The 16,059-nt window shown below is 40.6% G+C and overlaps 1 protein-coding gene across 4 annotated transcripts in view; it reads left to right on the plus strand.

The window, feature by feature from the left end:
* atp6v0a1b (ATPase H+ transporting V0 subunit a1b) overlaps nt 1–13,479 on the plus strand; it is a 32,655-nt gene extending 19,176 nt beyond the window's left edge. For 3 of the 4 annotated variants that reach the window (XM_030755027.1, XM_030755029.1, XM_030755030.1), the window contains 4 exons: nt 198–215; nt 1,677–1,794; nt 1,941–2,112; nt 11,737–13,479. In XM_030755027.1, coding sequence (XP_030610887.1) covers nt 198–215; nt 1,677–1,794; nt 1,941–2,112; nt 11,737–11,830 — 402 coding nt within the window. In that variant the 3' untranslated portion in view covers nt 11,831–13,479. The remainder of the gene's footprint in view (nt 1–197; nt 216–1,676; nt 1,795–1,940; nt 2,113–11,736) is intronic. The other variant, XM_030755028.1, reaches the window with a different exon arrangement.
* The last annotated feature ends 2,580 nt before the right edge of the window (nt 13,480–16,059 follow it).

The following is a 16,059-nucleotide window of genomic DNA, read 5'->3' on the forward strand; positions in this document are numbered from 1 at the left end:
CTGTTAATAAAACATGACAGAAATTGATGATTGTACCTGCCCAGTCCTGCCTTGAATTACATTTCCTTCGCTGTGATCCAGTAACTGGGGGTGTTTGGATGATGTGTCTTGCAAGACAATGCAGGCAATCCAAAAGCAGGGTGAAAACTTCTGAAGTGCATTCTACCGCTAACCTACCACCTTTGCTTACTTTCAAGCACTCAGAGGAAGAGCCGGTAAGATTCTGAGTTTAACATTTTCTTAGCATGTCTGAATGCTGCCTTGCCTGATCTTTTGCTTACTATTTGCATCAAATTGTAGTTTTTTTCCATCACTTGTTGAATTCTTTAAACATCTTTTACTCCTTAGTGTTTTAACTGCTAATTCCAGGCATGCATATGCGAATGAAGGTATGAGTTTGTGTGTATGACAGAAAGTGGGAAAGGCTGTACTGCAAGTAATTGCCTCTTATGCAGTGAAATAGGCACAGCATTTTTAATCATTCTGTGTCTTTTGCCATTATGGCATGTTAGACTTCATAGTGTTGTTTTCATTAGCCGCTTCTGTCGAAGATCCGTTGAATGGGAACAATGACTCCTGCTTCCATGAACTCTTTTTCGCCAGTCCAAGGACAAAAGGGAGGCATGGAAAGAGGAAACCAGATCAGCGCCAAGCAAAACCAAACAAAAGCTACACAGAACATTTGACTCCCATGTTTCCCCCTCCGAGCTCACGTTAGACAGGAAAGGCTAGCCTTGCTCCAGGATGGAGAGAACGGAGGAAATGTGTTGGCTTTACAATAAACAAACATCTCTCTGGGCTGTGATCTTGTTGGGGATGAAGAAAAAAAAAACGTACACGAGCCACACTTCTTTGCTTTATCAGAGAAGTCACAGGCAGGGGTCAAAGGTTAAAACAGCTCCTCATTAACATGATCAAAGAAGTAGTTTAAGGAATTTCCACTCTTCATGCCACACTGACAGTACAGCTGTTTGGATTGGCGTCACTTAGTAATAAGTCCCAAAAGTGTTTGTTTTACGTGCTCCTGTTGCTAAGTTACGTTGATATGAATTTCTTATGTGCTGAGTGATTCTTTCCTGGTTAAACAAAGGTTACAACTATTTTCATTAATAGCTGAGCTAAAGTAGCATGCTCTGGGCTCCTGAACTAAATGAAATAAAAAAATAAAATTCAAAACAGTGCAGTTGATAAACATGTTCAAAATACATTCAAAAAATGTAAGGTGTGGTTAGAAAGTTCTTGGAATGGGCCCATGATAAAAAAAAAACGGGTTATTTTTGTTGAACTTCTATCAAGTCCTCACTTGATGTGCTGTCTCAGGGTTTGGAAACTGTGGATTCTTCATCTAAGGAGCCCTGAAAAATGCTGGGCCTCAGGCTAATCTCTCATAACCACACAGAGGTTTGGGTCTGTTTGAGATAGAAGGTTACATTCGCAGTCGGTGCACATTTAGAGTCCACGGTGAACAGGATATCTAGGAAGTGATCTAAAAATATAAGCAGCATATCAGAGGTATATGAGAAGTTGATCTTGAAGTGGATTTGGGCCAAAGTCATAATAGGTATGTTTCAGGGTTTTTTTGGCCAGTTTCTAGAGCTTTTTGATCACACCTCTTCTGTGTATACATACTCAGTGATCATGCTGACTGTGCTGACGTTTTGTTTTCCTTACCACAGTTTAATTTTGGCGATGTAGCTGTCCACCAGGCTATCCACACCATAGAGTACTGTCTGGGTTGCATCTCTAACACAGCCTCCTACCTCCGCCTCTGGGCCCTCAGCCTGGCTCATGCACGTTAGTACAGGCTTGCATGCACAAATTCATGTTTTATAATAAATATTCTGCAAAAATATTCAAAAATGTGGATTCAGTGCTGGCTGTTCAATGACACCTGGTGTGATATTTTTCTGCAAACCTTGTTGTCATAACTGTGTGTGCAGAGCTGTCAGAGGTACTCTGGTCCATGGTGATGCACCTTGGTCTCTCCTCTCGAAGCGGGGGCGGGTTCTTCGGTCTGTCAATCATCTTCTCATTCTTCGCCACTCTCACGGTTGCTATTCTGCTCGTGATGGAGGGGCTGTCAGCTTTCCTTCATGCCCTGCGTCTGCATTGGTTAGAAACACACTTACACACACACACACATACAGAGTATGATGACAAATGGGTGACAAATCAAAGGAAAAACCAACAGTGACTATCTTAGCAAGGCATTAGCTACCACATACTTCGAGAATGTCTTCAGTGCTCTTTGGCTCTGATTGTCCAAACACATCTTACCAAAATCCTCTATAGAGGCCTGATAACTGTGACAGCTGAAGCATGATTCACATTATTTTCATAAACAACAAACCATTCAGTGTGTTTTGTGTTCTTTGGATGAAGAGACCACTCACATCAGGACAGATGTGAGTGGTCGTTATAGGCGAAAGGTGATCATTCTGAGGAATCAAGAGGATCAAAACAAGTTGAGCAAAATGCATCCTGTAGCACGACAGAGCCACCAGATCACCTCACTGTGATTGTTTAGTGTTCAGGTTATTCCTTTAATTTGTCACTTAAAATATCCACACACATGCTATATGCAGTATTCTGTATGTACATGTCCATTTGACAGCACGCGCAGAAAGTAAATACGCTATGTCTAAACAGTCCCACACTGATGGAAAACACACATGGCGAGCTTTCATTTTCACCTCTTAAACTGAGTATCTGTGCCAAAGCTGCAGATCTTCAGTTTGCGTGCTTGCTCATAAGGAATGCGAGCTGAATGAAACCTTACCAAAGTGGTTTACTAAACTGTTATCATACTGAACTCCAGATGACCTCACACACCTTCCAGCTCCATCGCCTCCGAGCACCACATTCACCCTGCTAATCCAGATTGTACCAGCAAACTATACTGACACACAAGAGATGTCAAACATTGTGCCACACTCAACTATTTTACAGTGCAGCGTAATAGTGCTTTGACTGGAATCTACAGAACATCTATACACACATCTTTGGGGTAATATAAAAGTAGATATATTTTAGTTGGCATTGTCAGGAAGTATATGTTGAAATTCACACAGATGCAGAGTGCAGAGGCCTATGAGGAGGAGATGGAAGCGATAGATGATACAGTACTGTGCAAATATCTTGAGCCAAACCTTTTTTTTTTCTTTTTTTTTGTATTTTGCTTCCAAGGACCCAGACTTTCTTGTAATTGTTTAAGTGGTCTTGAGCAATAATTCTTCAGGCTTTCTGAAGGTCTTTCAAAGTTTTCCTTGGACATTGGCTGCTTTTTCACTCACTTTTAGTCCTAGACCTTTTCAGAGGAATGTTTTTTCATTATTTTTTTATTTGTTAAGCCACTTAGCAACACAACTTAGCCAAGAATTTGCACAATTTGCTCCAATTTCTTTAGTTAGTTCTTCTATTAAAGAACTGTTTGACAGACATGAAACTGAATTTTTGCATTAACAAGGTGATTCCCAAAAATCTATTAGCAGAAAATTTGGCATATGTCCTCATCTTGTGCAGTGTGTCCCTCACAAATTTGAGGAAGCTGGAAAAGTGAAGGATGAAAGAAGACTTGTACGGCCTAAAAAAATGATCTACAGCATGTGAACAGTATGTGAAAGTCATCTCTTTAAGAAATAGGGGGGGAAATCCAGCAAAGACCTGACACAGGACCTGAGAGATGCATCTGGCCCTTGAGTTTATGTCATGTACTGCTGTGGCAGGAAAGGCGGAGGACTCCAAAGCAGGATACCCAAGGACGGGCTGGACTGTTCCGGTCCAGCCCGTCCTTGTTGTACTCCAGCAAAAACTTCAACTCCAAAACTAGACTTGACTACGTGGCATAGACATCAAACATGAGACACACAGCAGGAACAGAGGACATCACACAACGACCTGACAATTAACTACCAAGAACACAGACAATATATACACACTTGGTAATGAGGGGAGTGACAACAATGGGATCACAGCTGAACATCATTTCAGAAACGAGACAAGGGGAAGCAAAAATAAACAGGGGAGACAAGACTGTCACAATAAAACAGGAACTAACTAAACATGGTATACACAGACTGGCACAGAGGACACCTAAACATGAGCAAAACAGAAATCTAAACACGACACAGGGAAACACTGGGAAGAAAAACTAAACACAAGACATAACACAAGGGAGTAAGACAAACAAAACAAACATAGGAACAATGACAGAACAGGAGGACATGGGAAATAACAGATGAGTATAACAGAAAACCATGATATACTAAAATCCTAATTCTTAACTCAAAACACAATTCAAAGAAACATAAGGCGCACTGGATCATAACAGTTTATCCATCTACTGTTCTCTGAAGCCTCATCAGAAAAGGTCTCAGTGGAAGGGTGGCACAATAAACAATTCTTAAGGAAGAGAAACAGGGAGAAGAGGCTGAGGTATGCCAAATTGGTGGGAAGAGGTCTGATGAAGTGATGAATCCAAATTTGAAATTTTTTATTGAATCATCATCAGTGTGTATGGAGGAAATCAGAAGAGAGGTACAACAGGAAGTGTCTATGTTAACTTTCAAGCTTGTTTGAATTGTACAAATTTAGTTTTTTACCTCATATAAATACATTGTTGCACCTATTTCCAAGCAAAAATGAGGGATGGCCCAAGACTATTGCACAGTACTGTATATGTTCAAGATCAAAAGAGGGTAACATGCCTTTCAGCACAGATTACTTTTGTATTGCATCATTACATTTGTCATTAATGAAGCTTCTGACAGAGAGAGAAAGTTTTTCAAAATGAATCCATTAATCCATATTATTAATACAGCACATTTATATGTATATGCAGGGTTTTTTTTTTTTTTTTTACTTATCTTGAGTATGTCATACTGTGTTTTTGTAATGTGGGTAAATTATACACACACACAGCTATACAAATTAGGCCTTTCACACAGTAATGTGGGGGTTATACTGTTTTGCGAATGAGGACGTGAACAGCTGCAGACGTTGTAGATGATGACTCATTCCTGTTATACGTCACTGAAGTCTGCCGGATGTGTAGTTGGTGCATTTTAGCCAAATGTCTCTATCGCCAAGTCTGCAGAGTCACAAAAAACTGGCAGGCACACAGACTTTGGCACAGCAACTTGTGCTCATTACTCATTGCCCAAGTGGACTGTAGCAGATTTGCAGATGCAGAAAATATAACTCATTTTTAACCCCCCTTGTATTTTAATTTGTGCACCTGTCCTCATTAGAGATCTGTGCTGTATACAATGCATCAGAAATGACAATAAGTGTTTCTTATATTCCAGTCCACTTGCATCACTAGAATTAGTGTTTGAAGCTTGCTGCTCATTGTCCAACAAGTTCAACCTGAGTAGATGGAAATGAAGGAGTTATTTAATTTATCTGTCTCCTGCAGTTCGTAGGCTGTGTGTATACAACGGAACCATTTCTGCCCAAGGATTATGCAGCCATTTTTGGCACATTAAAGTTGAGCCTATCAGGTGTATAAAAGGAATGCTCTGTTTGACAAACTGATCTTTTTAAACTTATTAAGTGAAAGCAATGTGTTTATTTTCTGTGATCCTTCTGGTCTGGGTCCTGCTGTTAACACAGAGCGTTACGTCGTTCTTCAGAGACGGATAAAGGAAGAGAGGCAGAGTATGTCCTGTGTTTTTGTTGGACAGCAGTGTGATGGTAGTGCTTAACTGCTGCTCTCAGGGCTGATTCCTGTAAACCAGATCATATACCAGCAGCACAGCTGTGTTATATCCACTCCCATATAGTCCCACCTGTCTGCTGTACACATGGACCAGCTGTCTGGTGCTTTCTTGGGTGTTGCCAGACGTAATCAGCAGAGACAGTATTAATCCGGGTAAGATTGAAAAGTTAATGCTGACTCCAAACAGTCCCTTTGTCTGCACTTTATCAGCTTTTATTTCTGATCAAGTGAAGAAAACAACAAGAGCTCTCAAAGCAAAATACATTTAAGAAATAAAAAGCTTCTTAGAAGTTGATGAGTACTCCCTTAAGTATAGATTAGTACCTACAGTGAGAACAAGCATATAAATACTCACAAAATACAGTTTCATCAATATGTTTGTTTTTTTTTTTTTTTGGCTCCAACTCTAACCCTTATTCTGTTAAACATATGACCTCACAGATTATTTTATCTTATTTTATGTATATCATTATGGCACTTCTGGTTCTATATAAGAACCAGCCCACTGCCAAAAATAAGTCAGTCTTGTTTCCAGTGGGTGTTGCACTCCACCAGGGCTGCCCTTTGTCACCAACTCTGTTCATAATTTTTGTGGGCAGCATTTCTCAGGATCTCATCTCTGCTTTTTGCAGATTATGTGATTCTGGTGGCTTCATTGAATGATGACCTCCAGGTCACACTGGGGTGGTTTGCAGTTTGCAGCTGGAAGCAGCTGGGATGAGAATGAGCACCTTTCAGTGTGAGGCTGTGGTTCTCAGTGAGGTGCCCCCCCTCACAGTAATGCGGCTGCTGTATCGCTTGGTTGTGGTGATAAGAAAACTGAACGTCAAGTTCAGGTTGTTTTCTGGATATTTATATTCTCAGGTTTTAGTTCTGTTTTTTTTTTATATTTAATTTCTTGAGTTCCTGTTTATCTTGCCTCCCTTGTGTTGCCCTGTCTTGTTGTTCAGTCTCTGTCTCTGTATTATGTTAGTTCCCATTGTATTTTGGTAGTCTTTCGTCCCATGTGTCTTGCATTTAGTTTTACTTCTTTTTCCTTGTTGATTGATTAATTGGTTGCCCCTGTTCATAGCCTCAGTGCTCCTTTTGTCTTTGTTGCATCATACTGTTGTTTTCCCTGTGTGCTCTTCCTCAGTCAAAGGACTTTGTTTGCCGTTTCCTTTTCATTGATTCTGAGTTTCTGAACCCAAATAAAGGGTTTTCGTGTATTGATTACGTCTGTCTGCCTGTGGTGTCTGCATTTGGGTCCTTTCTGCTCATATATCATGACAGTAGTTACAAGTGGTAGAAATTAGGTTCCTCCATAAGGAATTTAGAATTTAAATTAAAAAGATAACATGTCACAAAATTCTTTTTTGTCATATTAGGGAATGCATCGCTGCTAGTGGCCCACAGTAAGAGCCTGTGGATGTGCTGGGCAGCTGTCACACTCCATTGCTTGTTAATAAAGCATCAGTGTGTGAGCTCCGCAGACCTCTGCAGAGGTTAAAAAGGACTAGTCGAGTATTTTTCACACAGGAGAATGACTGAGTGGAAGTAATTATGTTCAAAGTGAACCTGAACGTTCTGCTTCACTCCTCACACACACATACTGATGAGCTATCCGCACAAACACACACTCACACACCAGAATACATAAAACACAGTGCACGTTAGGCACTGGAATTTTTTCCATTTCTACATCAGAGTGGTGAGGCAGATGGGAGGATCACTCATTTCTTTCCTCTTTTTAAGTGATGCCCTCTCACATCTCTGGAAGGCCAAATATTTGCCACAGCTGGGAGACATTCCTGGGCACTCCCCTCACTGGCTGAGGCCAGGAACAAGCAGGAACTCAAAAATCCACTCTTAGTTTTTCCTCTTAAATGAAGTTATCAGAGGTTGTCAGGACTGGAGGATTTCAGAATCCTAACTGTGAACCTTGGCTGTGCTGGGGAAAATAAGACTGTTACACTGACATTTTACTTCAGGGATAAAAACACAGTGCTGGTTACTGGCAGATCATCACCCAGTAAGTTTGCCATGTGTAATTGATTACAATCGGTCACTGAATCAGTCTATGACAGATTGTGCTGAAGTGAGTAGACTGAAGCGATGATTGATTTAGTGAACAGCTTAATTATCAGTGGTCTGATTTCAAAATCATTCCACGTAGTTTAAATGGTCACTCATTAAAAAATATCGGCATAATAAAAACACTGTATGGATAATCATTTTATTGAATTAGCTCTGTGAGATACCAGCATTAGACCCCCCCCCCCCCCCCCCCCCACACACACACACACACACACACAAACTACAAATATTCACTTCCTGTGTGAGCACCAAGCATCAGACATTTGAAAACTAAAACTGATGTACTTTATCACATACTATATCTTAATAAAAGAAAAAAGCAATCAGTGTATGGATAAGCCATGAAAATGAATTCAGTGAGCAGGCAGCACATTACTCTCCAGTTTTTATCCTCCCACCCAACGTGAAGCGGGGGGACATTGTCATCATACTGTCCGTGAGGTTTTACCTTTCTCGTCTATAGACTCCAAAACCACAAGGAGTTGAGCCATGAAATATGGCATATGTGTTCCTTACTCTGCAACGATGTGCAACACGATATTCATGTTCCTGGATGTTTAGTACCCTTTGTACACTTTGGCTGTACACTGTCACCTTATGATTATAGTGATGATATATAATGCACAGATCTAGCAGCAGCCTTCAGGGCTGAAAAATGGAGCAAACAAATGCCCAAAATCTTAGTTCCTCTAATGACCACTGGCTTTAAAAGTGAGTCAATTACTGTAGACTTCCATGTTAAAATGCCAGAACAAATGGTATTAAGAAGCATATTTACAGTGCAAGAGAAAGCTCCCACCTTCTTAGAAACTGTGGAGGGGTTACCTATAACATTGTATTCAGAATTTTAATCAATTTATACATAACTAGAAGCACTCAGAGAGCAAAAACCTCCGCCAAGGCCATAGGGTCACTGACGCTGTAATACGTGTGTCTAAATGCTGTGAAATAATCTTGCATCTTTCCCAGACGCTAGGATCATCTGAGCAGTAAACGATAAAAAAATGATCATCGCCTCACTATGTTGTTTCATAGAACATGTGACTATGTTACACTAATTTTTTTCAGGCTTTTGTGCCTTGTGTTTCGGAGTTAGAAGCTAAATTATTAAAATCCCCCTATCCCGCAATAGTGAAGAATCCTTATACAGAGAAGAATCCTGGATCCAGATCGTGATCTGGATCACCGCCAAAATGTAAACACTTCTTCCTCTTGTCATTTCCAACCACTCCACAAAATTTGATCAAAATCCGTTCATAACTTTTGGAGTAATCCTGCTGACAAACAAACAAACAAACCAACGCGACCGAAAACACAACCTCCTTGGCGGAGGTAATAATTAGGGCAGTGGCTGCTTTGACTTACAAGTGTGCCAACACAGGTGGCTGTGGCTAGTAATTTGGGAACTGGACCTCTGTGTTTGTGGTGTTGGTACCTTTTGAGGCATCTTTAAGGCAGTTTATATGCCAAATAATATAGCTTGCTGTGAGTCTAGTTGTGCTGAACAGCTGTTTCAAAGCATTCGTTTTGATAGAATAGAATAGAATACCTTTATTGTCATTATACAGAATGTACAATGAGATTGGATGAGTGAAATTCTTAGATTTAAATTCTTTATTCTTTATATCTTTATAAGATATGTGTCTGTGAGCTGCACACCTACACTACACTGTATTGGAACAGTGAGGCCATTCCCTTTATTTTTGCTGTAGGTTGTTCAACATCTGTTACTTAGTACACCAGTGACAACTTTCTTCTTCAGGACGTTCCAAACAGTTGTACTGGTTATGGCCAATGTTTGTGCAGTGGCTCTGATTAATTTTCCATCTTCTGTCAGCTTCACAACTGCTTGTTTTTCACCCATAAACAGCTCTCTGGCTTTAATGTTGGTTACTCCTCTAACAATAAATGTACAGTCTGCACAAGAAAAACCTAAATCTGAAACTGAGTGTGGACATTCAGTGCTATTTATTGTTTGAATAATCAGTGTTACACACCCGGGCCACAAACACACCTGTCAGTCACATGTTCCAAAAAATGGGTGGGTTCAGACAAAATGTGCCATCCTCTGAACTGTGTATCACATCCAGATGTAAATGCCAGGAAATAAAAGCTTTATTGTTGATCTTTTGTCTCATATTCATCTTTTAATGTCAAACTCAAATGCTTTCAGACTACAGCAAAAATAAGGGATTGGCCTCACCCTTCCCATACTTTTGAAGGGGAGTGTATACACATATCTGTGTGTAGTGTCCTCTGATATTAAAGAAGTTGCTTTTAATGTGGTGGTGTCTCCCTACGATATTTAAATGCAGCTGTTCTGAGAATCTCGTCTAAGTCAGCCAGAGAGGTTTTGACAACTGTGCAACTCGAAATGTGTTCTTATTAATGAATATCTATCCAACTATGTTTTACTACATCACTGATGAAGCTGCTATTTACAGTTTAACAACCTTTACTGAGCCTACCTAAAGAGTGGTACATTGTTATGAACAGTATGATATGGATATTAAAATCCTCCAGTCACTGCCATGTACTTTTGAAAAGATCATGTTATCATCTGAGCCTTTTTTCCCCACTTTATCACCCTTTCAGATGGCTGACCAGGGGATAATTCAGCTGACGTGTGGGAAGGTTTTCCTTTTACTTTCTTTATTGGAATGTGCCCTGCCGTACAGACATAAGAGCCAGATGAATTTTATCAACCTTACTAGTTTTTACCCTGAATAAGAATAATGTAATCAAGCTTTGAGAGCATACAGGTACATGCTCTGCTGGTTTCTAGAGTACTTAGTCACAGCAAATGTTACCATTTTAGTGGGTCTGTAAATATGAGAGTAGGGATAAGTTCCCTAGAACAGAACCGATATGAAAAATATATTGAACAAGAAGTATCCAAGTTCTACCAGGAGGAATTATCTCAAATAATGGATGACCTGAGGTTGTGTTCCTCCATTTAAATGTGTCCCCATACTGAGATCTGGAAACTGGGAGTGGCCCTGGACAACAAGCTGTCATCCTTTGTGAACATCACAACAGTAGGCTGTTCCTGTCTCATCTCTCCCTTCACAACATCTGGAGGACGTGACCCTTCCATACCAGAGAGACATCCTGGTGGTCACTCAGGCACTTGTCATTTTGTGCCTGGACTGACTTAACTCCTTTCTTGCTGTGGTTCCTGAGTCGGCCATGAGGCCTCAGAAGCTAACTCAGAATTTTACCAGAGCAGTGAAGGAAATGAATCCTTTTCTACATTTAATACACGATCAGTCCCAACACCCAACAGACCAAACGACCATCATCGTCTGTGTTCAGAGGCAAACTAAAAACTCAGCTAGATCACTTTAGATTGCTTCTCATCAACTCTTATCCAACCTTAGAACCAAAAATACTTTCTCTTACCCCCCAAGGTCTTACTGTTCCTCACCAACATCACAAAGTGCTGCTCATTGGGGATTATTCAGCCATCGGGGTTTTCACTCTCCAGTCTTTCCCTGACTATACAAGGCTCCTTAAGATGGCTGTTGTGGACTGGTGCTAAAATAAAATTGCATTGAATTTAACTGAACATGCTCTTTATCACATACTTATTTTGGATAAGCTCACAATTTTGAGTTTTATCTCTTGTCTTCTTATCCATGTATATCAGTGGCAATGGTAAGAAAGGCAGCGCACTGTTTTGGAAAGTGTGTGGGCGGCAGCAGCTTATTTCATTTAAAGCCACAAGTAGGGAAACAGCCCCTCTGGGATGGGGTAAAACCAGCGGCGTGCAGACAGGAACCATCTTTGCCGTATTTTGAACTAAAACTTGAAAGACACACTCTGGAGACATGTGAAACTCTTTTAAGAGAGCTGTGACTCAACAACTTTAAATCTGGATTCTCTGTGATTTAACCAAACATCTTCTGACTGCTCTCTTCTCTCTGGCCTTTTCCTTTCAGGGTGGAGTTCCAGAACAAGTTCTACTCAGGCCAGGGCTTCAAGTTTGTCCCCTTCTCATTCGAGAGCATCCTGGAGGGAAGATTTGACGAGTGATCAGGCCTCAGCCCATCCAGCATGAGTCCTCGGTGTTCCCTTCCCTCATCTCTATATGTGTTTGTGTGGGTGTGCATGAGCCCCAGTGCAGTTTTCTGTCACCCCCTGGTGGCAATTTGTGAAACTTTATTGCGTATGAGCCATCGCTTAGTCCTCATGGAATGGTTTTGTTGTATGCTGGTGTCACTTTCTGGTCTTTGCCTGCATTTAGCAAGCATGGCAGAATTCCTTGCAGAAATCACACAAAGAGTTCAAACGTTGTCAAAAACAGATGGGTCAAATCAGGCTGCTTTTTTAAAAAAAACTGTCAATCAGAGCCATACCTGCCATAGTGAAATGTCTGCCAAAATGTAGCTGTTAATGCGGCTGTGTCAGTGTGTCAGACAGTTTCACACTGCAGGAAAAACAAGAGCAATGCGCGCATTTACACACGTGGCACAGTAACACTACCTTTGTTAACACACGTGCAGCTCAGGATCTGACAGTAAAAGTTAGGCGTTCTTCTACATGGCACCTGCCAGCGCTTACACACAGATTTCAGGTTCATATAGTGCGTAATAATGCAGCTGCCCTCTAGATAAAGCCTGCACTCCCCATGATTCACAGTCCTCACACAGTAATACTTTACTGAAACCTGTAAAACTTGAGTTTACACTGTATTATTTTGTGATCACATAACTCGGACCCCTGCACTTTATTATACGAAGTGTTTGTTTCAGAGTCAATAATTCGCCCTACTCTTGGCAGATAATCATTGAAATAAGCCAACTGCACCTTTGTGTATGAATTAGTGCGCTGTTAGTAGAGCACCCAAAGAGCTTTCCATTCCTTGGGTGCATTTTTGCAAATGTCATATGGGTTTCTGCGCCTCTTTGGTAAACCCCAACAGTAGCTTTGTGACTCCAAAAGAGGCACACGCTGTTATTAAAACTAACTCTAAAAATCATGGTGACAGCTTTTAACACTCATTTTGTCTTCATTGGGTTTATTCCATGAAGTACTCTCAAAGTGACAAATGAATTGCAACTGATTATGCTAACTATGAATATTTAATTTCCTCTCTCTAAAAAAGTGGTGGAGCATTGCTGTGTCATGCTCTTGCATCCCTACACCGCTCTTAATATGTAACAAAATCTCTTATCACAGAATTTACTGTAGTAAATTTCATGATGAGTACTTTAGCTAACTGTTAATAGAAAATATAGGTATTGTAAATTTGACTCAAGTGAGCCAACATCCAATCACTTTTGCCAAATATTCTGTGATCGTCCCGTGTTCAGTCACAACATTGACCCTATAAATGACCAAAACCTACATACTATGTAGTGATTAGATTATTACTCATTTATTGGACAGTACTTTAACTTTTGAATAAAGCCACTTACTTTTTAGCCCTGTAGTAAGTGGCTTATTCCATTAAATGGTACATCACCTGACACACATTGTCACATATTTGTTTCAAAAATATGCATATCTCCATCCTAAAAAGTTCTAGATTGCTCTGCCGTGTTTGGCTCCATCACAATGTAAAGTCAGGCGATTGTTGCACATGAAACGGCACCTTTGATCATTTTTGTTGTCTTATTATGCAGGTAATGCAGGTGTGACTAGCTACGGAGTTTTGAAAGAGTAATGGAGCGTAGTATGATATACAGTATATATATATATATATATATATACTGTATATATATATATATATATATATATATATATATATATATATATATATATATATATATATATATATATATGTAGAGAGAGAGAGAGAGAGAGAGAGAGAAAGAGAGAGAGAGTAATATGTTCCTTTGTAAGCCAGTACTGCAACAAGCTTATTGTCATGAGGTGATCCCAGTACATGACATGTAGGTTATGTGCACATCTATGTGAGCCCTTTTTCATGATTTGCCCTTTTTCATGATTTGTGTCAGGTTACACATCTGTGCAGCTCTCCTATATATTAGCACTGATTCTCAGTTAGAAGGGTAATGAAACGCTCCGAGCAGGAGGATCACATGTGCATCCCTGTGAGAACTGTTTCCCTCACAGGACTGATTTACGCTCTGAGCCGCTTAATAAATACACGCCCTGATTGATCAACTGCACCACTGTGCTGCTTAAAGAAAACAGGTCCTCGTTTCTAAGTGACAGTACTTCTGTCTTACATGCACCATGGGTACCTCAGTTATTAGCAGATTCAGTTGTGATCTGTTCAGCTGACATTTTTTTATTTCCACCGTACTTCATAATTACCTAAAATGTGTCTTTAATAATGTTTGAACTGCATTTTAATGATATCAGCATGATGTATAATCACATTGCAGCTTTTAAAATTAATGTTTGGTTCAAATGTCTGTATTGCTGACACCAGGAAGAGAGCAGAGCTGTTTCTGATGAAATGAAGACCTGCTGTTCTCTGTGCTGTGACCTGTAACCTCCCTCTGCTCATTCTCTGTTTCTTGCTGTGAACTTTTTGAAAAATGAACTGATGTCCAATAGGTAACTGTGTGGAGTCACTTCTGCTTGTTTCAAAACTAAAAGACTCTATTCATTGAATGTATAGTAGCTTTAATTTTGAAATCATAACACCCCCAACAAGTATTGAATTTAACCTGAAATTCAAACTGGGCAGTGATTATCAGTCATGTTGGTTTGATTATCAAAACTTGATATTGAACTGGATTTTCATTATTCCGTCATTCCTGTGTTTGTTTTGTTGTATGGGAACATGTATTTGAAGTAGTTAATTTGTGTTTCCATTTGGTTGAGAAAAAGGAGAGAGCCTCTACATCTCACATGCAATTGATGTTGAACAGTGACTGGTGATATGAAATGTAACGTGTTGTGGCTAATAATAAACCTGGGGATTCATCTTGTGGCCTTTTAGTCCTATTTCTTTGGAAGAAGCTGTAAGTCCAACCCCTCACACACAAAAGCTGTCAATAGGAAAAAAATCATGCTGGATATTTATACTGATACGGACTGGGTAATGTGTTAGGAACAAAAGGAATTTCCGCATTGATTGATGGAAATGAAAATGATCAAACAACAAAGGGTTGAATTCAAAAACACCCCAAAAATCAAAGTGCCTGCCCAGTGGCTGCTCAGCTCTCCCAGAGTAACTGCTTGTCTCCAGAAATATCCTTCATACTATATTCTAATTATTTATTTTAATTTCCCACTCACCCCACAAGCTCAGGTCCTCTATCAGAGGCCTGGGAGCTTGAGGATCCTGTGCAGTATCTTAGCTGTTCATGGACTGCTCTTTTCTGGACAGAGATCTCAGATGTCATTTCTGGAATCTGCTGGAGACACTGTCCCATTTTGGAGTTCACTGCCCCGAGTGTTGCGATTACCACGGGGACCACTGTTTCCCTCACCTTCCACTCTTCTCTGAGCTCTTGGTATTTTATGAGCTCCACGTGTGCCTTCTTTACTTCAAAAATGAACCAGGAGCCGAGGGGTTGTAGGGGTTGGGTGCAATGTGTCGGGCGGTGGCCAAGGGTGGAGGCCTCGGCAGACCGATCCCCAGCTATCAAGACATGGAATGCCACCTGTCTGATGGGGAAGGAACCTGAGCTAGTGTCTGAGGTTGAGAGATACTGGCTAGATATAGTCGGGCTCACCTCAATGCATGGGCTGGAACCTGAACGAACCTCAGATTCAAGAGGAACAATGCAGCTTTCATCCTCTCAAGGATATTCAAGTGTGCATGGGAGCTTGCCCATCCAGTCTACGTGTGTTTTGTGGACTTGGAGAAAGTATTTGACCGCGTCCCTCGGGGTATCCAGTGGGGGGTGCTGCGGGAGTATGGGCTGTCTGGCCCATTGTTAAGGTGTTATGGTTAAGGCAATACAGACCAAGCTTGGTCCATATTGTCGGCAATAAGTCTGACTTATTTTCTGTTGGTGCTGGACTTCGTCAGGGCTGCACTTTGCACTTTGATGAGATTTTGTTTTACAGAATCTCATCTCCTGTTGGCTTCATCAGGTGGTGGCCTCCAGCTCACAGTGGAACAGTTTGCAGCCTTTTTACTCTTACTGTGGTTTATACCCCACTCTGCATTTAATCATTAGTTATTATTAATCTTTGGCTCTCTTCCACAGCATGTCTTTTGTCCTGTGTCCCTCCACTCAGTCACAACTGAGCCTGGTTCTGCTGGAGGTTTCTTCTTTTTAAAAGGGTAGTTTTTCTTTCCCACTGTCACCAAGTTCTTGCTCCTATGGGGTCAT

Source organism: Archocentrus centrarchus, chromosome 19, assembly GCF_007364275.1.
Source record: "Archocentrus centrarchus isolate MPI-CPG fArcCen1 chromosome 19, fArcCen1, whole genome shotgun sequence".
In the NCBI taxonomy this organism is placed as follows: domain Eukaryota; kingdom Metazoa; phylum Chordata; class Actinopteri; order Cichliformes; family Cichlidae; genus Archocentrus; species Archocentrus centrarchus.